The 24,665-nt window shown below is 43.6% G+C and overlaps 1 protein-coding gene across 9 annotated transcripts in view; it reads left to right on the top strand.

Moving 5' to 3' along the window:
• LOC115114537 (adhesion G protein-coupled receptor L2-like) overlaps positions 1–24,665 on the top strand; it is a 131,824-nt gene that overhangs the window by 74,558 nt on the left and 32,601 nt on the right. For 6 of the 9 annotated variants that reach the window (XM_029642851.2, XM_029642849.2, XM_029642852.2 and 3 more), the window contains exons 6-13: positions 3,143–3,445; positions 4,320–4,423; positions 5,225–5,410; positions 14,190–14,228; positions 18,763–18,946; positions 22,228–22,350; positions 22,503–22,699; positions 23,353–23,526. In XM_029642851.2, the coding sequence (XP_029498711.2) occupies positions 3,143–3,445; positions 4,320–4,423; positions 5,225–5,410; positions 14,190–14,228; positions 18,763–18,946; positions 22,228–22,350; positions 22,503–22,699; positions 23,353–23,526 (1,310 nt within the window). The remainder of the gene's footprint in view (positions 1–3,142; positions 3,446–4,319; positions 4,424–5,224; positions 5,411–14,189; positions 14,229–18,762; positions 18,947–22,227; positions 22,351–22,502; positions 22,700–23,352; positions 23,527–24,665) is intronic. The other 3 variants (XM_029642854.2, XM_029642850.2, XM_029642855.2) reach the window with 1 other exon arrangement.

Here is a 24,665-nt window from a genome sequence, read left to right as displayed (position 1 = left end):
AGGCCAAACAAGCTCAGGCCACCGAGTTGGGAAGCGCGTAGATCGTAAAAATCATCTGTCCTTGGTTGCAACACTCACTATCGAGTTCCAAACTGCTTCTGGAAACAACGTCAGCACAATAACTGTTGTGGCAACAGTTTGGAGAAGGCCCTTTCCTGTTTCAGCATAACAATGCCCCCGTGCACAAAGCAAGCTCCATACAGAAATGGTTTGTCGAGATCGTGTGGAAAAAATATAGATCTGGTGATTTGTGCTTGTGCACATAGAGTTATGTAATTATCTTCCCCAGTCAAATGAATCCCATATGAATTGGGCTTATGAGGTTGGAATTATACTGTGAAATTGTGAAAATTATGATAATGCCCTTTTAGTATAAGAGCTGTTTGGGAGGGAGTTTTGGCCTGCCTGTTGACATCAGCAGGCGGTAAATTAGTTCATATAAGAAGGAGTTCCAAACCAGTTCTCTGTCAATAACAGCTAGTGTTCAGGTTTCCCCTCCCCACTCAGACCACTCCTAGCTAAATTCTTGCTTGAGATATTGTTATTTGCTAAGAATATATTTTTGTTTGTTTTTAAATTAAAACGGTCAAAAATAATCACAGTAAGGTACTTAATTGTTACCCAGAAATGATTTGATATTGAGATAAAAAGAGCTGAATTGAACCTTTAGGCTTTTGAGTGAAATGACAGCTAATTGAGATGGCCCCTCTTTGGGCTGAGTGCTAGCAGAGGACACACGGCTTTCAACCGCCATTGGTGAAATGGCTCATCATAATCAAAAGAAAATTGTAGTGTGTGGCCGGGCGGTGGATGGAGACATCAAGAGAAATGTAACAGGAAAATGGGCCTCTTTGACAAGTGGTTTAGATTCTATTTCTTTAGTTGTTGTTTTTTCTCTCCATTTTTCCCCCTTCATCTGTCTATCGCTGTAGAAAGGAGGTAGTCAGGGGCTCACACTCAGGCACTTCCAAATTACAACTAAACCAGAATTCCAGTGCACATCAATAGCTATAATAGTCTCTAGAGCGTACATTAGACTGGTGCACAGAATAGTGACACTGCGGTATGAGTGTTTTTCTCAGTATGCTGGTATTTTGCAGTTTCCATAAGCATTTAGTTTCTCACAGCCACTTGGGATAGGGACAGAATGAGGGACAGAAAGAGTGGTAGAGAGAGAGAGAGACACCGACAGAGAGACCGGAAGTTACACTGAACAGAATTATAAGCGCAACATGTAAAGTGGAAATACAAAATCCCCAAAATGTTCCATACACACAAAAAAACGTATTCCTCTCAAATTTTGTGCACAAATTAGTTTACATCCCTGTTAGTGAGCATTAGAGCTGTTGCCAAAGAATGTAATGTTCATTCCTCTACCATAAGCTGCCTTCAACGTAGTTTTAGAGAATTTGACAGTACGTCCAACCGGCCTCACAACCAAAGACCACGTATAACCATGCCAGCCCAGTTTTGGGGAAAACTAATTCTGATTGGTTTAGCCTGGCTCCCCAGTGGGTGGGCCTGATGCCAAGTAGATAGGCCTTTGTCTTCTGAGGCCCTTAGCTGCACCTCTGCCTAGTCTGGTGAAATCCATAGATTAGGGCCTAATGAATTTATTTTAAGTGACTGATTTCTCATATGAACTGTAACTCAGTAAAATTGATGAAATTGTTGCATGTTGCCTTTATATTTTTGTTCAGATTATAAGCTCCTCTCAACATCTGTTCTCACAACAATAAACGGGACATATGTCAGTGTCATTTGCATAGTTACTTAGTGCTCAGAAATGTGGGAACGAGCAATTGCGTGCGTGGCTGGCAGACAGACGGACGCACAATGAAGGAATGAGTACGGCCCAATTAAACACTGCTTCTGCCATGGGAGAAAAGGTCATTGAGTGAAATGTCATAACACAACAACACTGCAACACGGCTGACTGATCCTGCCTGACATTTCTAAATAGAAATGTGTCGCTGCCTGGGACCCATTTTTACCCTCCTCTTTTTCTGAGAACCGCGTCATGCTAGATTTAATGTATTGTTGGTTATGCACTTTCAGCTCTTTTTTTCCCCTTAGCACAGACAGACACAGACAGGACATTGTTATGAACTTCAATATTCCACTGAAACAGAAACACAAAACAAAGACGACGAGTCTCTCCGGAGCCCAGACGCTAAATGTGGGCATTGTCACCATTCAGGTGGGGAGGAAATGGAGAAATGAGTCTGATGATGGAGCATCAGACAGCATGATATTGCCTGTTCCCTGGGCCTCTGAAGACGGCACTGCAGGACTCTCAGAGTAGCAGACCTCCTTGTGGGAAGCCACCTCTTATCAGCGCTAGCAATCCTGTGGCTGTGATATATAATCATGCTCATACGCAGGCTGTATGCATATACTGTTTTCTCTTTATTCTTTTATATCTATTTTCTTCTTTTCTTTCATTCATTCTACTGTACATTCACAGTGCTGTGACCACACAAATGGGTAGACACTGTAGAAAAGGCCTAGAGACCACACCTTCTTGGTGACCACAACACACACACACACACACAGATGTTCTTTATAGCTGTGCATTGAATACAGCAGCTGAGCATTATAGATGATGTATGGTTTTTGCACAGAGCTTTCCAGTTTTCTTACGCCGGCTTTATCAAGGGGAGAGATGAAAGGGAGGAGAAAATAGTCAAATGCAGAGAGGCTTTGTCTTCCTTGTTGACATGAATCAGCCTAAGGTACTGACTCTCCCTCAAGAAGGACATCGCTGCCAAGCAGAGCCAGGCCAGGCAGATGCTGCTACACTACCTGGCCTCCTGTTATTATCAAGATTGGGTAAAGGTTTAAAATAGCTGAGATAGTGTAGTTTTACAGGTTTCCTCCTCCTAACAGAACAGAGAGAGTAGGAGTAGTGTGGAGTAATACCCGAGTGCTGCTGTAGACTCCAGTAGACGTGACTCAGTAGAGCATAGAGCAGCCATCCCTCCAAGCGGTGTGGAACTAAAACACTGAAAGTACCTTGAACTTTCCCTGCTGACTGTTATATCTGATGTATGTCTGAAAGGTATAGAGGGAGTTCAATGTAAGGCTGGGTTTTATTAAAGCTATAACCTCCACTTCTCTCTCTGCTCTCTTCTTCTCCTAGTGCCAACTATAGAAGACGTCTCCCTCTCCTCGGCCCTGCCTGAGACCACCACTATCATCACCACCACCATGGTCATAGTCAAGGTCCCTGTTAACACCACAGTTCCAGCAGACCCCAGGGATGGGAGAGAGAGAGAGGCAGGTCAACCAGCGGAGGACCCCCATGGTACAGCTGACCCCACCACCCCAGAGATCCCTCCCACCCCCAGGCGCTTCTGTGAGGGAGGGATGATGAGGGGTATCTCCTGGCCCCAGACACACACTGGAGCCACAGTGGAAAGACCCTGCCCCAAAGGAACCAGAGGTACTATCATGAACCGGGAGGGAGGGAGTGTGTGTGTGTGTGTGTTCCTCTATATGAACATGTTAGTGTGTTTACACATTGTCTTTCATATAGCCTTCCATATGTTAGACAAGGTGCCAAGATGTAATGTTCATTACCTACAATATGCTAATACCTCCAAATAGTAAATAGTTCCATGAATGAACTGTCAAAACAGACAATATAGGAAGATTAAAAAAAAACAGTAGGTGGCATGAGGGGGATGAGTTACTGTTATTTCAATCATATGGAACTGGAATGTATGGAATGCAGACATGTCGGATATGAAGGTGTACCAATAGGTAGTAAGACTATGGCAACACTGTTCATTGTTGACAAGAATGCAGTAATATATATGATACAGAGCATTTTATTCATTGACAACCCGTGATTCCTACAGTATACAGCTGAAATGTATGAGAATCTCTCACTGTGTAGTGTCCACTCAGTTAGATATCACAAAGCTGGCAATCTTCCTAGATGTTTCACATCATACCTTTTCATATTTTTTTTTTACCATGGCTGCCCTCAGTCAATTGTTTGTCGTGCTCTAGAGAAGCCAGGATAGTAAGAGGAGCAGGAGCAGGACAAAGAGATGTCCTGGCTCGGTTTCATTTATTTCTATTGAACCTTTATTTAAACAGGCTATTCTCATTGTCATACTATCTCATTTGCAGGGGATATATATATATATATATATATATATATATATATATATATAACCGTGTATTCAAGATGGCAGTGTTCAGCAACATCACAAGATGTTACACAAATAAATGCACGCATAGTGTTCGATACACAATAGAAACAGACAATAGAGGGTTGTGTCACTGTTGTTTGTTGTGTGTTTCTCCAGGCATCGCCTCCTACCTCTGCACGGTAGCAGGGGGGACCTGGAACCCAAAGGGACCCGACCTCAGCAACTGTACCTCCCACTGGGTCGCTCAAGTGGCACAAAAGGTTGGTCAGCAGTGTCCTCCCAAAGCTCCTGGGTGGCAGGGAGGGAAGGAACAAAACACCACCTTTTCTCTACTTCTTTATCTGAAAGGGAAAAGTATACCTGTATTTGTATTAGCATCTTGTTGGTTGCAACACTAAAGACGTGGTTTGCCCATACATTCTGTATTCCCCTGCATGACTTCGAGATGTGAACAAAAATACACATTCAATGCACTTTTCTCTGTAAAAAAAAATCTCTGCCACTTTGAATTGCTCTCTGTAGCCTATAGCTTGCAGCGTTAATATTGATTTGAGTTTTAATCAGTATATGATACATTACTTGTATACTGGTCTGACACTGTGATGCCGATCCTCCAGAGACGTTGCACCAATGACCCTGAGCCTTTTCCTGCTGTGCTGTTTTTCTTCCTTTCTCCACAGTAAATCAGCAGTATCCATTGTTATCACATAGTTAACGTACCACATTCCAGGTACAGATGTAGGATCTTCATTTGACCTGTATTGTCGCAGCTAAATAATCCTGCAGAAACCGGATTTGAACCTTTAGTCCAAAGTGTTGCATGATTGGTGGTTAGGCTATTATCTGGTCAAAATGAGGCTGCATGGAAAGTGGAATACTGTTAATATAACTGTGTGTTAATGTGGGTTTTCAGTGAATTTGTGCATTTCTTCCGGCGCAGGAAAAGTTGCAGCAACAAAAGAGTGACCAAATCCAGATCTTACATCTGTATTTAGTAAGAAACAAGTAATTAAAAGCTTTAACAGTCCATTAATATTTAAGTTTTTTCCCTCCAACTCTAGATCCGTAGTGGGGAGAACGCGGCTAACCTAGCCAATGAGCTGGCCCACCACACACAGGGCCCGGTGTTCGCCGGTGACGTCAGCTCATCAGTGCGTCTCATGGAGCAGCTGGTTGACATCCTGGATGCTCAGCTCCAGGAGCTACGGCCTAGCGAAAAGGACTCGGCCGGGCGGAGCTTCAACAAGGTAATATAAAATAATACAGTGTCTTCAGAAAGTATTCAGACCCCTTGACTTTTCCCACATTTTGTTACGTCACAGCCTCATTCTAAAATGGATTCCATTGTTTTCCCCCCCATCAATCTACACACAATAGTCCATAAACAGTTTTTGAAATGTTATTTATACAATATATATGTGTATATATATATATATATATATATATATATATATATATACATTTACATAAGTATTCAGGCCCTTTACTCAGTACTTTGTTGAAGCACCTTTGCCAGCAATTCCAGCATTGAGTCTTCTTGGATATGATGCTACAAAGCTTGGCACATCTGTATTTGGGGAGTTTCTCCCATTCTTCTATGCAGATCTCCTCAAGCTCTGTTAGGTTGGATGGGGAGTGTCACTGCACAGCTATTTTCTGGTCTCTACAGAGATGTTTGATCGGGTTCAAGTCCGGGCTCTGACATTCTTGTCCCGAAGCCACTCCTGTGTTGTCTTGACTTTGTGCTTAGGGTCGTTGTCCTGTTGGAAGGTGAACCTTCGCCCTAATCTGAGGTCCTGAGCGCTCTGGAGCAGGTTTTTATCAAGGACACTCAAGGATATTCAGAGACTTGTCCCGAAGCCATTCCGGCATTGTCTTGACTGTGTGCTTAGGGTCATTGTCCTGTTGGAAGGTGAACCTTCGCCCCAATCTGAGGTCCTGAGCACTCTGGAGAAGGTTTTCATCAAGGATCTCTCTGTACTTTGCTCTGTTCATCATTCCCTTGATCCTGACTAGTCTCCCTGTAAGATACACTGAAAATATCCCCACAGCATGATGCTGCCACCACCATGCTTCACTGTAGGGATGGTGCCAGGTTTCCTCCAGACGTGACGCTTGTCAATCAGGCCAATCTTGGTTTCATCAGACCAGACAATCTTGTTGTCTAGTCTGAGTGTCCTTTAGGTGCGTTTTGGCCAACTCCAAGCGGGCTGTCATGTGCCTTTTACTGAGGAGTGGCTTCCGTCTGGCCACTGTACCATAAATACCTGATTGGTAGAGTGCTACAGAGATGATTGTCCTTCTGGAAGTTTATCCCATCTCCACAGAGGAACTCTGGAGCTATGTCATAGTGACCATCAAGTTCTTGGTCACCTCCCTGTCCCAAGGCCCTTTCCCCTCGATTAACAAAAACAAATGATTTCACCTTTATTTAACCAGGTAGGCCAGTTGAGAACAAGTTCTCATTTGCAACTGCGACCTGGCCAAGATAAAGCAAAGTAGTTCAACACATACAACAACACAGAGTTACACATGGAATAACCTCATAGTACGCCGCATCCCGCATGCGGGATCGTGACTACAGCCTCAAGCTCATTACCATAACGCAACGTTAGCGATTTCTAAAAATCGCAAATGAAATGAAATAAATATGCCTGCTCTCAAGCTTATCCTTTTCTTAACAATCCTGTCGTCTCAGATTTTCAAAATATGCTTTTGAACCAGAGAAAATCAATCATTTGTGTAAGAGTGGTGATAGCTAGCTTAGCATTTAGCGTTAGCATTTAGCACGCAACATATTCACAAAAACCAGCAAAGGAATCAAATAAAATAATTTACCTTTGAAGAACTTCAGATGTTTCAATGAGGAGACTCTCAGTTACATAGCAGATGTCCAGTTTTTCCTGAAAGATTCTTGTGTATGACACATCGTTCCGTTTTGTTACTATGCATTTGGCTACCGAAACTAACCGAAAATTCAGTCACCTACACGTCAAACTTTTTTCCGAATTAACTCCATAATATCGACTGAAACATGGAAAACGTTGTTTGAATCAATCCTCAAGGTGTTTTGTCATATATCTCTTCATTGAAATGCCGTTCCTGGAAGCCTGCATTGTTCCCAGATTCGGGTGGAAAAATACTGGTAGGTGAGTTTTGCGCACCAATTTGCACGCAGGACACCGTGCGGGCACTTGGCAATTGTAGTCTCTTATGGTCAATCTTCCAATGATATGCCTACAAATACGTCACAATGCTGCAGACACCTTGGGGAAACGATAGAAAGGATCCGTTCATTCCTGTCGCATTCACAGCCATATAAGGAGATCATGGAAAACGTAGCTTCGGAAATCCTGTTCATTTCCTGGTCGCTGAAACATCTTGGTTTTGCCTGAAGCTTTTGTTCTAAGGCACTCACAGTGAAAATCTTTGCAGTTCTGGAAACGTCAGAGTGTCTTCTTTCCAAAGCTATCAATTCCAAGCATAGCCGAGCATCTTTTCGTGACAAAATATTGCGCTTAAAACGGGCACGTCTTTTTATCCAAAAATGAAATAATGCCCCTAGAGGACTAACAGGATAAACAAACATACAGTCAATATACAGTAGAAAAATCTATATACAGCATGTGCAAATGAGGTAGGATAAGTCAGGTAAGGCAATAAATAGGCCATGGTGGCGAAATAATTTCAATATAGCAATTAAACACTGGAATGGTAGATGTGCAGAAGATGAATGTGCAAGTAGAGATACTGGGGTGCAAAGGAGTAAGATAAATAAATACATACAGTACGGGGATGAGGTCATTTACAGGTGCAGTGATCTGTGAGCTGCTCTGACAGCTGTGCTTAAAGCCAGTGAGGGAGATATGAGTCTCCAGCCTCAGTGTTTTTTGCAGTTCGTTCCAGTCATTGGCAGCAGTGAACTGGAAGGAAAGGCGGCCAAAGGAAGAATTGGCTTTGTGGGTGACCAGTGAGATATACCTCCTGGAGTGCAAGCTACGGGTGGGTGCTGCTATGGTGACCAGTGAGCTGAGATAAGGTGGGGCTTTACCTAGCAGAGACTTGTAGATGACCTGGAGCCAGTGGGTTTGGTGACAAGTATGAAGCAAGGGCCATCCAACGAGAGCGTACAGGTCTCAGTGGTGTGTAGTATATGGGGTTTGGTGACAAAACGGATGGCACTGTGATAGACTGCATCCAATTTGTTAAGTAGGGTGTTGGAGGCTATTTTGTAAATGACATCGCCGAAGTCGAGGATCGGTAGGATGGTCAGTATTACCAGGGTATGTTTGGCAGCATGAGTGAAGGAGGCTTTGTTGCGACGTAGGAAGCCGATTCTAGATTTAATTTTGCATTGGAGATGCTGAATGTGAGTCTGGAAGGAGAGTTTACAGTCTAACCAGACACCTAGGTATTTGTAGTTGTCCACATATTCTAAGTCAGAAGTGATGTTGGACGGGCGGGCAGGTGCGGTCAGAGATCGGTTGAAGAGCATGCATTTAGTTTTATTAGCATTTAAGAGCAGTTGGAGGCCACGGAAGGAGTGTTGTATGGCATTGAAGCTCGTCTGGAGGTTAGTTAACACAGTGTCCAAAGAAGGGCCAGTGGTATACAGAATGGTGTCGTCTGCGTAGAGGTGGATCAGAGAATCACGCGCAGCAAGAGCGACATCATTGATATATACAGAGAAAAGCCTGTGGCACCCCCATAGAGACTTCCAGAGGTCCAGACAGCAGGCCCTCCGATTTGACACACTGAACTCTATCAGAGAGGTAGTTGGTGAACCAGGCGAGGCAATCAGTCGAAAGACTTGGCCAGGTCGATGAATACGGCTGCACGGTAATGTCTCTTATCGATAACGGTTATGGTATCGTTTAGGACCTTGAGTGTGGCTGAGGTGCACCCTTGACCAGCTCTGAAACCAGATTGCATAGCGGAGAAGGTACGGTGAGATTCGAAATGGTCAGTAATCTGTTTGTTAACTTGGCTTTCGAAGACTAGAAAGGCAGGGTAGGATGGATATAATAGGTCTGTAGCAGTTTGGATCTAGAGTGTCTCCCCCTTTGAAGAGGGGGATGACCGCGGCAGCTTTCCAATCTTTGGGAATCTCAGACGATACAAAAGAGAGGTTGAACAGGCTAGTAATAGGAGTTGCAACAATTTCGGCATTTTTGCTCAGATTGCTCAGTTTGGCCAGGCGGCCAGCTCTAGGAAGAGTCTTGGGGGTTCCAAACTTCTTCCATTTAAGAATGATGGAGGCCACTGTGTTCTTGGGGAGCTTCAATGCTGCAGAAATGTTTTGGTACCCTTCCCCAGATCTGTGCCTCGCCACAGTCCTGTCTCTGAGCTCTACGGACAGTTCCTTCGACCTCATTGCTTGGTTTTTGCTCTGACATGCATTGTCAACTGTGGGACCTTATCTAGACAGGTGTGGGCCTTTCCAAATCATGTCCAATCAATTGAATTTAACACAGATGGATTCCAATCAAATTGTAGAAACATCTCAAGGGTGATCAATGGAAACAGGATGCACCTGAGCTCAATCTCAAGTCTCATAGCAAAGCGTCTGAATACTTTTGGCTTTGTCATTATAGGGTATTGTTTGTAGATTGATGAGATTTTTATTTTATTTAATCCATTATAGAATAAGGCTGTAACATAACAAAATGTGGAAAAAGTGAAGGGGTCTGAATACTTTCTGAACGCACTGTATGTGACCCCAGGTAGGCTACGAGTGCCATATACTGTATGAACATGCGTGTATATATCTAGGTAGGTAGTATTCCCTGCTCTCCTCAAGGTAGTCTCACTGCAGAAAGTTCATTCCAATCAAGCTTAAATAACTTATTTGGAGTGATAAGTCACTTTTTTGATGTTTCTTTGTACCAAGCTAAATTATCTAACGTCATTGGCAGATCATTCTGTTATTTTAATCTTAACAAGGCTATATACAAGTCATTTATATTTTTTAAATGTCATTTTCAAGATATTTTACCTTAAACTAAGTTACTTGTATAGATCCGTGTTAAGCTTAAAATAAACAAATTGATCTGGCAATGACGTTAGATAATTTCGCTTGGTATGAAGAAACATAAAAATAAAATAAAAAGTGAATTATGAGTCACTCATTTAACACCAACCTCCACCCACCCACCCCTCCACAACCACAAGTCTTTCTCCAGGTGAGGGGGAGGAGGGAGTGAGGTAAGGCATCCCCAGCCCTTAGGGGGAGCTGTGGCTGAGGGGGAGGAGGGAGTGAGGTAAGGCATCCCCAGCCCTTAGGGGCAGCTGTGGCTGAGGGTAAGGAGGGAGCTTATTCTTCCAGCCCCTAGCCCAGGGGTGGGCAAACTTTTTGACTCGCGGGCCACAATGGGTTCTAAAATTTGACAGAGGGGCCAGGCCAGGAGCATTTGGAGGGAGTGTTTGGGCCGGATATACTAAAGCATTAAATGTAGTGTGTGCAAACCTCATAGCACAGTAAGAACACTACAACCCAATTTATTAACTGTCTTTCAAATGTGAAAAATAGCCCTTATCAGTTAATAAATTTGTCTCAAGGAATATGCAAGATATGGCATTTACATACTATTTCGCAGATACTGGGAGGAGGAAATGTAAATAGATTAAAATAACATACGCACTGTGATTTATCAAGATTGCGTCTGTTTTTAATAAGTTTCAATCGAAGGTGCAAAGTTAAAGAAATCAACATTTATTGAAAAATGGAATCACTTTCAACATTCAAAACATATTATTACACAACGAAATACTCAAGCTCAATAATATCTACTTGTGTTAAACTCCGCAAAATCATGGATGGATTGTCCTGACCGCGCGCTCTACAAACTCGCCACGGACGCCCTCGCCTTCACGCGCAAACAGTACACGTGTATCGTTGCCAAGCACACAGACATAGGCTGTATTAAATATCCTACCTGCAGCTGAAAATTTAAATTTAAATTAAGAGCGATGTGCGGCGTGTTAATTAAGCTACTGTACCGCTGCTGTGCGTAAATGCGCATTGCTCTTAATTAAAAGACGCACTTCCAAACTTTCCATATGCATTTTTTCATAACACAGCAGAAAAACTCACCATTTCAGTGGGAACAGTGTTGTTGGTCTCCCTTTTTGCCAGTGCATCAAAGTCTGGAGTTAGTTTTGTTGTGGCAATTCTCAGGACAGATCTGAGGTGTTGGTCAGTTAACTTGGATCTGTGATGGGCTTTGTTGATTTTCATGACGCTAAACGTCTGCTCACACACGTAGGTCGAGCCAAACAACACCAGCATCTTCTGTGCCGTCCTCCGGAGGTTTGGAAACGCGGTCTCGTTAAGTGAAGCGTAAAAGTCATTCAGTTTAAGAGACTTGAACTTCTCCTTTGAGACGGAGTCAGACTGAAGATCGATCAGTTCCAATTGCAGCTCCTGCGGTGCTGATTCGGGGTCTTGTGACAGGGGACAGGACACCAGTTGAAGTGACTTGTCAATTTTTTCAAAATCACAGAACCGACGGCAAAATTCTCTGTGCAGATCGTCCAGTGATTTGCAGTATTTCTTCGCATTTCGGGCGGCCTCTTTCTGCACGGCTAGTGTGGGGAAATGTGCGAAAGATTTGTTTGACATTTGCCTGGAGAATAAAACCAGCTTGGATTTGAAAGCTCTCACATTTGTGTACATGTCGTGCGCAAACTGATCTTTCCCCTTTAGCTTCACGTTCAGCTCATTCATGTGTGAAAATATGTCCACAGCAAACGCAAAGTCACAAAGCCAGTTTGTGTCGCTCAGCTCGGGGAATTCTTCGGATTTCCCCATTAAATTAAAAAATGAGCGAATCTCGTCTTTGAGCTCCCAGACTCGTTGAAACACTTTCCCCAAACTTAACAGTAATGAACTGACGATGATTAAGTCCCCTTGCTCGTATGAAGTTAACAAGTTTTACAACTGGATCCACGACGTGATTAAGCTGCAATACAGACTTACACAGAGACTCCTGATGAATGATGCAGTGAAGTAAAATAACATCCTGGTCAGGGTTTTCTTCTTTCACTTTATCCTGGATTCTTTTCAGCAGCCCGATGTTTTTTCCAGTTAAATTTGGCGATCCATCCGTGGTGACATTGGCAAGTTTACTCCAAGGTAGCTTCATTCTCTCGATGACAGCAGACACCTGTTCATATAAGTCCTCTCCTCGCGTTTTCCCTTTCAGTGATTCCATGCTCAAAAGCTCCTCCGTTATCTCAAAACTGTCGTTAATCCCTCGGATAAAAATTAGGAGCTGAGCAGTGTCTTTTATGTCGTTAATTTCATCCAGTACTAGTGAATATAACTTAAAGGACTCCGCCTTTTTGTTTAACTCGCTGACTATATCTTCGTCAATCAGTTCCACGCGGCGAGTCACTGTCCTGCGTGCTAAACTGATTTTTTCAAACTTGGCTTTGCTCTCCGGACACAAGAGACCTGCTGTCTCTACCATGCACTCTTTCAAAAACTCGCCTTCGGAGAAAGGCTTGCTAGCCTTTGCTAATTTGAATGCCAGCAAATAACTTGCCTTGGTACTTGACTCTTGAATTGCAGTTTGTCGGTGAAAAAAGTTCTGTTGACTCTGTAAATTAGCTGCCAACCTCTGAGCAGTAGCCGCCCGTTCTTGTGTTGACTGCTTGCTAGCATAGTTTGCATGCTTCGTGGCAAAGTGACGGCTGATATTGTACTCTTTGAAAACCGCAACAGCTTCTTGGCATATCAGACATACAGCCGTTGATCGGACTTCAGTGAAGAAGTATTTTGTTGTCCACTCCTTATTAAACACTCGGCATTCGCTGTCCACTTTCCTTCTCTTTGGTCCGCTCATTTTCACAGAAGGGCTTAATGGTGACGTGAAACGAAGTGAAAATTAAAGTGAAATAAAGAGAAATACGCGCCACTCCAACAACGGTCAATGTGTTTTGAGTGCGCCATCTATTGGGGAAACGTGGGCATTGCAGGGAAAGGGGAAAAAAGGAGGTTTTTACTATAATTTGGACAAGTTCGGCGGGCCGGATTAAAAAGCCTAACGGGCCGTATGTGGCCCGCGGGCCGTAGTTTGCCCATGTCTGCCCTAGCCCCACCTTTTCCTAGAAATTACTGGGTTCTGAAATGCAGCTTTCTCACCTGGCAGCTCTAAGAGCTAATGGATAGCAGCCCCCCGCTAGCCAACACAAAGAATAACCCTCCTCTCTACCACCAGACAGGCAAGAACATAGCTGCCTTCCCTCCTCCAGAGCACTTACCATGTCTCTCTGAGTGAAAGGTACAAGCAGGAATCTTAAGGCCTAACTTCTACAGTCATAGAAATGAATGACAGTTTTACAGTGCTATTCAGAACGCAAAGGTGAAAGCAAAGTGGATTTGGACCAAAAGGCACGTCCGTAGTGTTTTCTTTGTTCCCTTCGTAGCTAGTCATAGACTGAACCTTTCTGTCTATGTTCTAACTGTACTGTCTTACAACAGCACAATGCTACACTCCTTCAGCCACGATTTAGCTGGCTATGGGAATAATGAATCCGTCTCTTTTGACTGAGACCGAGACAGGCCAACTAAAGCTCTAAATAAACCCCAGAGCTGGCAGACTGTTATAACCTCAGTGCCATGGAATCCAAATGACCCCCTCTGGCTTTGTTTATTGTCTCAATGCTTTATAAAGCATCGTTAATGCAAAGCATAGGAATTGAATCTCAGCAATTCCCCCTCTACAACGCAATGCTGTGCAGCCTTGTCTCTGCCAGCCAGGACCTTGTAGTTACGTAAGATACATATTCAGATACAGCTTCCGAAACACATTTACAATGTGCCACATAATATATTGTGAGCTTCTTATTTCCTCTACCTAACATAAGGTTTATATATTCTAATTTCCTTCCTGATTCAAGTTGGTTTAAGTGGTGTACTTTAGGTGTTTTCTAAAGACACAGACCATCCTCTTTCTTTCCCCTAAGCTTTTTGCTTCCTAATAGTGTTTCTCTTGTTCTTGATCTTGTCTTTGTGTTAAAAAGCTTCAAAAGAGAGAGAGGACTTGCAGGGCATATATGAAGGTACTGTATACCTGCTGGTTCCACATAGACCCCTTTACCTCTTAAAGTGTCCACAGTATGCTCAGTAGCATTGGTGTTATGCCTGTGGCTGTCTGTCCGTCTGTGGTTATCTGTTGGCTTGTCTGTATGCACAACGTGTCCACCTGTCTCTCTGCTTGTCTATCTGCCTGCCTGTCTATCTGCCTGTGTGTCTATTAGCCTGTCGGTTTGCCCATCCATCTCTCTACCTCTCGACTCACCTGTCTGTTTGTCTATCTGCCTGCCTGTCTGTCAGTCAATATGTCTCGGCTTATCTTTAATATCTCTCCTATCACTTATCTCTCTCTCCACCCCCCCTCTCTCAATCCCTCTCTCCGTCCCTCCATCTCCTGTCTGCTCCTTGTGCGCTGTATGAGTAATTGCCTTCCCACGGCCGTAATTGTACCTCCCCGTCACCCGTAAGTGTGATCAAAGTGGCAGTGTACCCAGTTTTTCACTTGCTTACACTTTACCATTCTCAGCGTCTCCATGTTCTTCCTCTCGCTGACATCTTTGTGTTTGTCTGGTGGATTCGTGTTCAGTCCAATTAATGTGTTTGTGTTCATATCGGATGTTGGGTCTTTTAATTCCTTTCTCTCTCCCAGTCATTTTCCTTTGCTCCGAGTTTATAATCTGAGAGCAGGTCCTGTTGAAAGAATGGGCTCTGGCGTAAACACAAAGTGGGCCTGTCTTACACAGCACAAACCAGCCTTCTCAGATCTCTTGTGTTTCTCTCATCAGTCTCTGTTTGACTGGTCGGAGCAATCTTCACCATGATGAGTTAGGGCTGTTTTTACTGAGGTTTCTTTTACTGTGAAAAATGGGGATATGTCTCTGTCAACTTGATTTAAGGCTGTCTTCTTTATGCATCACCATCCATCAATAGACAATGTTAGTGAAATCAGCAGCACCACCACCCAAGAATGTCCTGTTCACTGTGGGGCATCTTGGGTAACACCCTTGTGATTGTTGCGTTGTGCGACCTCCACCCAGGCGAGAATAAGAGACTACTCAATCAGAACAGTTTTTACTTTATTTTAACACTGTCACAAATTAGAGGCATGAATTTGTTTCATTTTTTGTTCCTCCTTCACGCCTACAAGGGGGTTCTCACCAGGAGGGAGGACCGTTGAGTGTTTCTCTGTTTGTCTGGGGTGTAATGGTCCTAGACCTGTGATCACTACTGCTACTCTGACGCTACCCGCTCCTCTCTCTGACACCCCTCTCCTCTCCTCTCTGACTCTCTACCTCTCTCCTATCCTCTCTCTGACACCCCTCTCCTCTCTGACTCTCTACCTCTCTCCTATCCTCTCTCTGACACCCCTCTCCTCTCTGACTCTTTACCTCTCTCCTATCCTCCCTATCCCCTCTCTGACCCCCTCTTCTCTCCTCTCTGACCCCCTCTTCTCTCCTCTCTGACTCTCTTCTTCTCTCCTATCCTCCCTACCCCTCTCTGACCCCCTCTCCTCTCTGACTCTACCTCTCTCCTATCCTCCCTATCCCCTCTCTGACCCCCTCTTCTCTCCTCTCTGACTCTCTTCTTCTCTCCTATCCTCCCTACCCCCTCTCTGACCCCCCCCTCTCCTCTCTGACTCTACCTCTCTCCTATCCTCCCTATCCCCTCTCTGAACCCCCTCTCCTTTCTGACTCTACCTCTCTCCTATCCTCCCTATCCCCTCTCTGACCCCCTCTCCTCCTCTCTGACTCTCTTCCTCTCTCCTATCCTCCCTATCCCCTCTCTGACCCCCCTCTCCTCTCTGACTCTACCTCTCTCCTATCCTCCCTATCCCCTCTCTGAACCCCCTCTCCTTTCTGACTCTACCTCTCTCCTATCCTCCCTATCCCTCTCTGACCCCCTCTCCTCCTCTCTGACTCTCTTCCTCTCTCCTATCCTCCCTATCCCCTCTCTGACCCTCCTCTCCTCTCTGACTCTCTATCTCTCCTATCCTCTCTATCCCCTCTCTGACCCCCCTCCTCTCCTCTCTGACTCTCTACCTCTCTCCTATCCTCCCTATCCCCTCTCTGACCCCCTCTCCTCTCCTCACTGACTCTCTTCCTCTCTCCTATCCTCCCTATCCCCTCTCTGACCCCCTCTCCTCTCCTCACTGGCTCTCTACCTCTCTCCTATCCTCTCTATCCCCTCTCTGACCCCCCTCCTCTCCTCCTCACTGACTCTCTTCCTCTCTCCTATCCTCCCTATCCCCTCTCTGACCCCCTCTCCTCTCCTCACTGACTCTCTTCCTCTCTCCTATCCTCCCTATCCCCTCTCTGACCCTCTCCTCACTGACTCTCTTCCTCTCTCCTATCCTCCCTATCCCCTCTCTGACCCCCTCTCCTCTCCTCTCTGACTCTCTTCCTCTCTCCTATCCTCCCTATCCCCTCTCTGACTCCCCCATCACACTCCAATAAAGGACACACCAATAGCGTTTGCCAGCCGAGAGTAATTATCACCTCTGAACAGTGCCTGCTGTAATTTGCGCAGTCAGACATCCAACAGCGGAGCGGGTGTTCCCTAAAGCACAGCGCGCCCGAATGAACGTCAGATCAACGTTAGATGTTGTGTGTGTGGTCCTTAACAGAGGCTCTATCTATCCCATCTGAAGGGTCAGCACTCCCCCATAGAGAGAGACAGACAGACACTATAGGCATCTGATTCAGAGCTGGACTGTACGCTTATCATAGCTCTAGGTAATAATGGTAGCCATGCTGTGTGGTCTGTTTACATGTTGTGGTGATTGGTTAATCATCAGTCTGGTTTGATAGCGAGGGACTACAGGGTTTAATCAATGATGTATATAAACCCTGGATTGCTGATGCAATGTATTGGTACTCCCCAGTAGGAGCAGTCCTCCATAGGAATGAATGGAATTCTACGATATTTCAATTAAATGTTTCAAGGACAAAATGTACATGTTTTTTTTGTTCTTGTACTGGGGACAGCAACATTTGTAATGTCAAAAACTCCTACTTTAAAGTTGTTTTTGTAGCTCACATAAAACTATTTAGAAGTATGCATTAAGTCTGTAATAAAATAAATGTGGCAAAAACGAATATAGATATTAGAAATGCATTTCTATAGCTTCCAATATTTTTTTTTACAATGGTGGGGGAGTGGTAAGATGGAGGCACAACACAGCACCCGCATCAGTCATCTAGTGTATGTATAAATTATTGTGTTTAATCCCGGCAACAGGGTAATTGTGCCTATGGTCAATTAGTGTGTGTCTGTGTGTGTGTGTGTGGATGATAATCACAGCTTTGCACTAATTGGTACAGTGAGTGACTTTTTTATTTCCTAATTACCACTATAGTGTAGCCTGGACCTCTGCTGTGGTTAATGGCACCTGTGGTTAAATTGTCTCTGGTTTATTGGGCCATGGGTTGATATGGATTTGTGGGGTAATTATGCCAATGGCTATGTTTATCTGTGGGGCTAGCCTAGCGTTTCTGTGTGGCTATGGATATGCTAAGCTACATAAGAGTCGTCAGTGGGGCTTGCGTTAGCGATGCTGTGTGGATATAGATATGCTAAGCTACATGGGAGTCATCAGTGGGGCTAGCATTAGTGCTGCTGTGTGGATATAGATATGCTAAGCTACATGGGAGTCATCAGTGGGGCTAGCATTAGTGCTGCTGTGTGGATATAGATATGCTAAGCTACATGGGAGTCATCAGTGGGGCTAGCATTAGTGCTGCTGTGTGGATATAGATATGCTAAGCTACATGGGAGTCATCAGTGGGGCTAGCATTAGTGCTGCTGTGTGGATATAGATATGCTAAGCTACATGGGAGTCATGAACTCTCCCGCACAGGGTCACAGGGACCTCCATTTTGATCAAAATATGATACTTTTTCTAGAAGGTTTGGAATGTTTTGCTTACTTACTGCTTATCAGCCAAGCAGGAAATGAAAAGAATTGCCATTGAAAACAAGCAGAAATATCCCCATCTTTACTTCGACTGCTACCCAAGAAACAAATGCATTTCGTTTTTTGATACCGTTTTCGCCTCAAGGAAGGAAAAACTGCACATTTCAAGGCCATTATCACCAGATCCTGTTATGGAATATATTCATTGTTAGGGAAGATAATTGTTCTTTGGGAAAAGTAAGATGTTTAAGAACAGGAACTAAGAGAGCAGTATTGAGAAGGAACTGCTCCATTCATTTGAAAAACATTTGGTTTGTGTTCCAACTTCCCCTCTGGCACAGTTTTGTTATTCAAAAGAAAATAAATGGGTCTAAACCAGGGAAGTGGGGAGACAACTTCCTTTAGTTTATATTCTGTGACCGCCATGCCATCTTTAAGTGATGTTTTAATTTAAATGTATCTTCATATCATCCTATAATGCCAGTGACCTTATTTATTAAAGTGTTTAGTTGGTTGATGTTGGTTTGCTTGTCCTTGCTTGCTATCTGCATAACATGCCTTCCTTGCCCCCTTTCTGCTGCGGACAGTTGTAGAATTTACGAGGTATAAAAAAGCAACAAACTCTGACATTTGTTTCCACGGATACAGGCCATTGTGGATACGGTTGACAACCTCCTGAGGCCGGAAGCCCTGAAGTCCTGGGAAGACATGAATTCCACGGAGCAAACGCACGCCGCCACCATGTTACTGGATACCCTGGAGGAAGGAGCCTTCGTCCTTGCCGACAACCTGATTGAGCCCGCTGTAGTCAAAGTGCCTGCAGACAATATCAGTATGTTTATTTTCTTCTCTCTACCCTCCCTGCCCGTCACTCATAAAAAGGAAAAACGAGACAGACACGTCTGCCAGTTGCAATCCACAGTTTAATTATAATTTTAATTGAACTGTGACCCTGTCTTGGAAGAAAATTACTTTGTCCTCAGTAGTAAAATGTGCTTTTTTACAACCGTTTGTTATGTCCAAGGAAGTGGAAGTTAACATTCACAACCATTCTATAGAAAGATACTGATGTTAGTTTCCGTGGGCTTCTCATTCTAGACACAGACAAATAACCTGGACAGCTATTCCTCCAGGAGAAAGGCAAAGTGGTTTTTAAAAAGACCACATTTAGTTGAAGTCACAGTAGGAGGTTTGATGTCTCGCTCAGCGCCAGGCAAGCTAATATGTTCTCACAGGCAGTTTATTAGCAATGTGATCTCATTCATTTAAGTCAGCTTTGTGCAGTGAACTGTCATTTTCCCACACAAGCCTCTTTGTTCCATGGTTATGAGTTCCCCGCTCGCCTTGCAAGATGAGCTGTCCAGTCTCCTTATGGAAAATCTAAGAAATCAATTGAATAATTTCATATTCTATATGGTAGCTATATCCTCTAACCATGCCTTAACTCTTTCTCAGTAAATGGTAAATAGAAGCAGATAAGGAAAAGCTTATACACTGCACCATGAATACTTGCATAGTTTATGTGCTTTTAGCACACAAGGCCTCAACAATAGATTTCTCCATTTCTCCAACAGATTTATCCTTTGAGAGAGAGAGGTAGAGAGAGATAGAGAGAGGTAGAGAGAGATAGAGGTAGAGAGAGGTAGAGAGAGATAGAGAGAGGTAGAGAGAGGTAGAGAGAGATAGAGAGGGGTAGAGAGAGGTAGAGAGAGATAGAGAGAGGTAGAGAGAGGTAGAGAGAGATAGAGAGGGGTAGAGAGAGGTAGAGAGAGGTAGAGAGAGATAGAGAGGGGTAGAGAGAGGTAGAGAGAGGTAGAGAGAGGTAGAGAGAGATAGAGAGGGGTAGAGAGAGGTAGAGAGAGGTAGAGAGGGGTAGAGAGAGATAGAGAGAGGTAGAGAGAGGTAGAGAGAGATAGAGAGGGGTAGAGAGAGGTAGAGAGAGGAGAGAGAGAGAGAGGTAGAGAGGGGTAGAGAGAGGTAGAGAGAGGTAGAGAGAGGTAGAGAGGGGTAGAGAGAGGTAGAGAGATAGAGAGGGGTAGAGAGAGGTAGAGAGAGGTAGAGAGGGGTAGAGAGGGGTAGAGAGAGGTAGAGAGAGGTAGAGAGAGGTAGAGAGGGGTAGAGAGAGGTAGAGAGGGGTAGAGAGAGAGATAGAGAGAGGTAGAGAGAGGTAGAGAGGGGTAGAGAGAGATAGAGAGAGGTAGAGAGAGATAGAGAGGGGTAGAGAGAGGTAGAGAGAGATAGAGAGAGGTAGAGAGAGAGACCAAAGGGGGAAAAATGGTCAAACATTTTATCTGTAGCAGGTTGTATGGTGGTGTGATCTTTCTCTTTCTCCCTGAGGAGCTCTGTAGACTGGGGTTACCAGGAGCAGCTTAGTGCATTTTTTTATATATATAGTAAATAGCACTGGATGGGATATTGATTGGATTCTGTAGCAGGAACACTGGACATGGCTGCTCTCTTGTTTCACCCTTCCCAACCTTTATATCAGAGCTCTATTAAAGACTGTTGCTATTGAAACCAATGATGTATATAAACCCTTAATTGCTGATTCTATGTATTGGCTATTGAGATGCTTTAAAGCCACCGGTCGCCATAGGAATAAATGGAATTCGACAATATTTAAATTAAATGTTTCAAGGGCAAAATTACATGTATTTAAGTATTTTGTGATTGTAGTGGGGACAGTAACATTAGTAATGTCAAAAAATTATACTTTAAGATTTTTTTTATGTATATACCGCACCAGTCAAAAGTTTGGACACACCTACTCATTCAAGGGTTTATTTTTATTTTTTACTATTCTCTACATTGTATAATAATAGTGAAGACATCAAAACTATGAAATAACACATATGGAATCATGTAGTAACCAAGAAATATATTTTATATTTGAGATTCTTCAAAGTAGCCACCCTTTGCCTTGTTGACAGCTTTGCACACTCTTGGCATTCTCTCAACCAGCTTCACCTGGAATGCTTTTCCAACAGTCTTGAAGGTGTTCCCACATATGCTAAGCACTTGTTGTCTGCTTTTCCAGATGGGCTGGCATATCACTGCAGAATGCTGTGGTAGTCATGCTGGTTAAGTGGGCCCTGAATTCTAAATAAATCACAGACATTGTCACCAGCAAAGCACCATCACACCCCCTCCTCCATTCTTCACGATGGGAACCACATCCGTTCACCTAATCTGCGTCTCACAAAGACACAGTGGATGGAATCAAAAATCTCAAATTTGGACTTATCAGACCAAAGGACAGACTTCCACCAGTCTAATGTCCATTGCTGATGATTCTTGGCCCAAGCAAGTCTCTTCTTATTATTGGTGTCCTTTAGTAGTGGTTTCTTTGCAGCAATTCGACCTTGAAGGCCTGATTTCACTCGGTCTCCTCTGAACAGTGAATGTTGAGATGTGTCTGTTACTTGAACTCTGTGAAGCATTTATTTGGGCTGCGATTTCTGAGGCTGGTAACTCTAATGAACTTATCCCCTGCAGCAGAGGTAACCCTGGGTCTTCCTTTCCTGTGGCGGTCCTCATGAAAGCCAGTTTCATCATACCGCTTGATGGTTTTAGCGACTGCGCTTGAAGAGAGTTCTTGACATTCTCGGTATTGACTGACCCGACCCGCATGTCTTAAAGTTATGATGCACTGTCAATTTTTCTTTGTTTTTTTAGATGTTCTTGCATAATATGGACTTGGTCTTTTACCAACTAGGGATATCTTCTGTACACCATCCCTACCTTGTCACAGCTGATTGGCTCAAACACATTAAGAAAGAAAGAAATTCCACAAATTAACTTTTAACAAGGCACACCTGTTAACTGAGATTCATTCCAGGGGACTACCTCATGAAGCTGGTTGAGAGAATGCCAGGAGTGTGCAAAGCTGTCACTAAGGCAAATGGTGGCTACTTTGAAGAATCTCAAATATAACGTTTATTTTGATTTGTTTCACACTTTTTTGGCTACTACTTGATTCTATATGTGTTATTTCATAGTGTATCTATAAATCATTGATTGAAACGTGATCTTTTAGTCATGTATACCACCAACATTCCCTAATCCTTTTCCCCTCCTCCCCCTCTACCTCCCCCTCTCCTTGTCCTTCTCCAGTGCTGGATGTGTATGTGCTCAGTACAGACGGACAGGTGCAGGACTTCAGGTTCCCCCAGACCAGCAAGGGTGGAGCCTCCATTCAGCTGTCTGCAAACACAGTCAAAGTTAACAGCAAAAACGGTAACTAGGGGGGAATGAATGAATGAATTAATGAATGAGATCGTGCTGAAGGATAATTGTCCTTCACTGAGAAAGTGGCTGAAGGATAGAAATGAGCAGCAATTTTATACGTTCACAATGCCACCGTAAATCTTATTCTGTTTTTTCCCCAGGTGTGGCCAAGCTGGTGTTTGTCCTCTACAAGCACCTGGGCCAGTTCCTCAGTACAGAGAACGCCACGCTCCGAGGAGGAGGACGTAACCTCTCAGACCTGACCGTCAACTCGCACATCCTGGCCGCCTCCATCACCAAGGAGTCCAGCCGTGTGTTTGTGTCTGATCCCGTCATCTTCACCCTGGAGCACCTCGACGTGAGTTCCCCTTCCCCTGAGAAAGCTCTGGAGCCCTAGTTTCATTCTGCGGTGTTGTTCAGTGCAGGGGGAAATAGTGGGAAAGGAAATGGCAGTGTGGTCTTTAATAGTTGGAGGATCAAAGCCAATGTCATAAGATACAGCTGCACTGTGAGCACGGCTGTAAAATATCAATACTTGTGTACATCTGGAACTCCCACGTTTATACGTTTGTTAGTTTACATAGAACATGCTATCATGTTTATGCCATGGTATTCTGCAATTGTTTATAATTTACTGAAATTGTGTATAATTACACTTGGCATGACAGACAAAAAAATCAAATCAAGTTTTATTAGGCTCTTACCCAGATTAGTAGATCTGCACTGTTCCTACACACACTCACTAGACTATATACTGTTAATAGTATACTGAACTCAAATCTTAGACTGCTGTTAATTGCCTTTTGATGGAAAATAACAGTATCTATATATAGGTAGGAAGCATATGTACTCTAAAGTAATGTGTTAGTTCGTTTTAAACAATGCTTAGAATGTTATTGTTTGGTATTCAAAAGGTTTCCTCATGTGTTGCTTATTGAGAACTTCTACAACCCTAACTGTTAACTATTTGTCTGAAACAATGTTCTTATTTCTTAATGTCCTGCTCTGTAGAAGGAGCACTACGACAACCCCAACTGCTCATTCTGGAACTACTCTGAGAGGAGTATGATAGGCTACTGGTCCACTCAGGGCTGTAAGCTCCTGGACACCAACAAGAGCCACACCACCTGTTCCTGTAGTCACCTGACCAACTTTGCCATCCTAATGGCCCATAGAGGGAACGTGGTGAGTGGCCTTCAAGGGGTTCTATCATGCCGTGGAGTTGGTCTCCACTGATGGATGTAATATGTATGCATGTTCCCATCTAGGGAACATGGTGAGTGGCTGGTTCAAACCATCCCCTAGCTAGCCACTAACCCCCTAGACTTGTGTAGATCAGAGAGGATTGTATACAGTACCAGTCAAAAGTTTGGCTGTAGAATAACAGTGAAGACATCAAAACTATGAAATAACACATATGGAATCATGTAGTAACACATTTTTTTTATACAAATCAACATTTTAGATTTTAGATTCTTCAAAGTGGCCACCCTTTGCCTTGATGACAGCTTTGCACAGTCTTGACGTTCTCTCCCCACCTCTACCTTGTCACAACACGACTGATTGGCTCCACAAATGAACTTTTAACAAGGCACACCTGTTAATTGAAATGCATTCCAGGTGACTACCTCATGAAGCTGGTTGAGAGAATGCGAAGAGTGTGCAAAGCTGTCATTATGGCAAAGGGTTGCCACTTTGAATAATCTAAATATACAATATATTTAGCTTTTTTGGGGGGGGGGGGATGCTACATGATTCCGTATGTGTTATTTCATAGTTTTGATTATTCTACAATGTAGAAAATTGTAAAAAAAAATAAAAAAAAAAAAAAAAAAAACCTGGAATGAGTAGGTGTGTCTAAACTTTTGACTAGTGCTGTATGTGTAAGAAATATGGTGGAATGTCCACCTTTCTTGTCCTCTGTGGAATTGTAACCATATTGTGGATACCCATCCAATCGTATTAGATATACATAAGTCTCTAGGGCGGGGATGGGCAACTGACGACCATTGTATTTCCTGCCCGCAATACAAAAAACAATTTAATTACTGTTGAGAGTTAGAATAGTAGAATACAGGTGCGATTTTGTCATTTGGAAGCGCGTCAAAGTTGTTCTTTTTCTATATTAAGAGCTGCAAACATTTCTCTCAACCCTATGGCAAAGTGTGTAGAAATGCAGGAAATTAGCTGCAAAACTGCACATTTTTGTCTCTGCCCCATGGCAAAATGAGTAGAATTGCATGAAATTAGTTAGAAAATTGCAAACCTTTTTCTCCGCCACATGACAAAATGTGTAGAATTTCCAACAAAAAGTTTCTTAAGGC

This window comes from Oncorhynchus nerka, linkage group LG9b (assembly GCF_034236695.1).
Source record: "Oncorhynchus nerka isolate Pitt River linkage group LG9b, Oner_Uvic_2.0, whole genome shotgun sequence".
Taxonomy (NCBI): Eukaryota; Metazoa; Chordata; class Actinopteri; order Salmoniformes; family Salmonidae; genus Oncorhynchus; species Oncorhynchus nerka.
The sequence above is the reverse complement of the archived record's forward strand: the minus strand, read 5'-3'. Positions and strand labels throughout refer to the sequence as shown.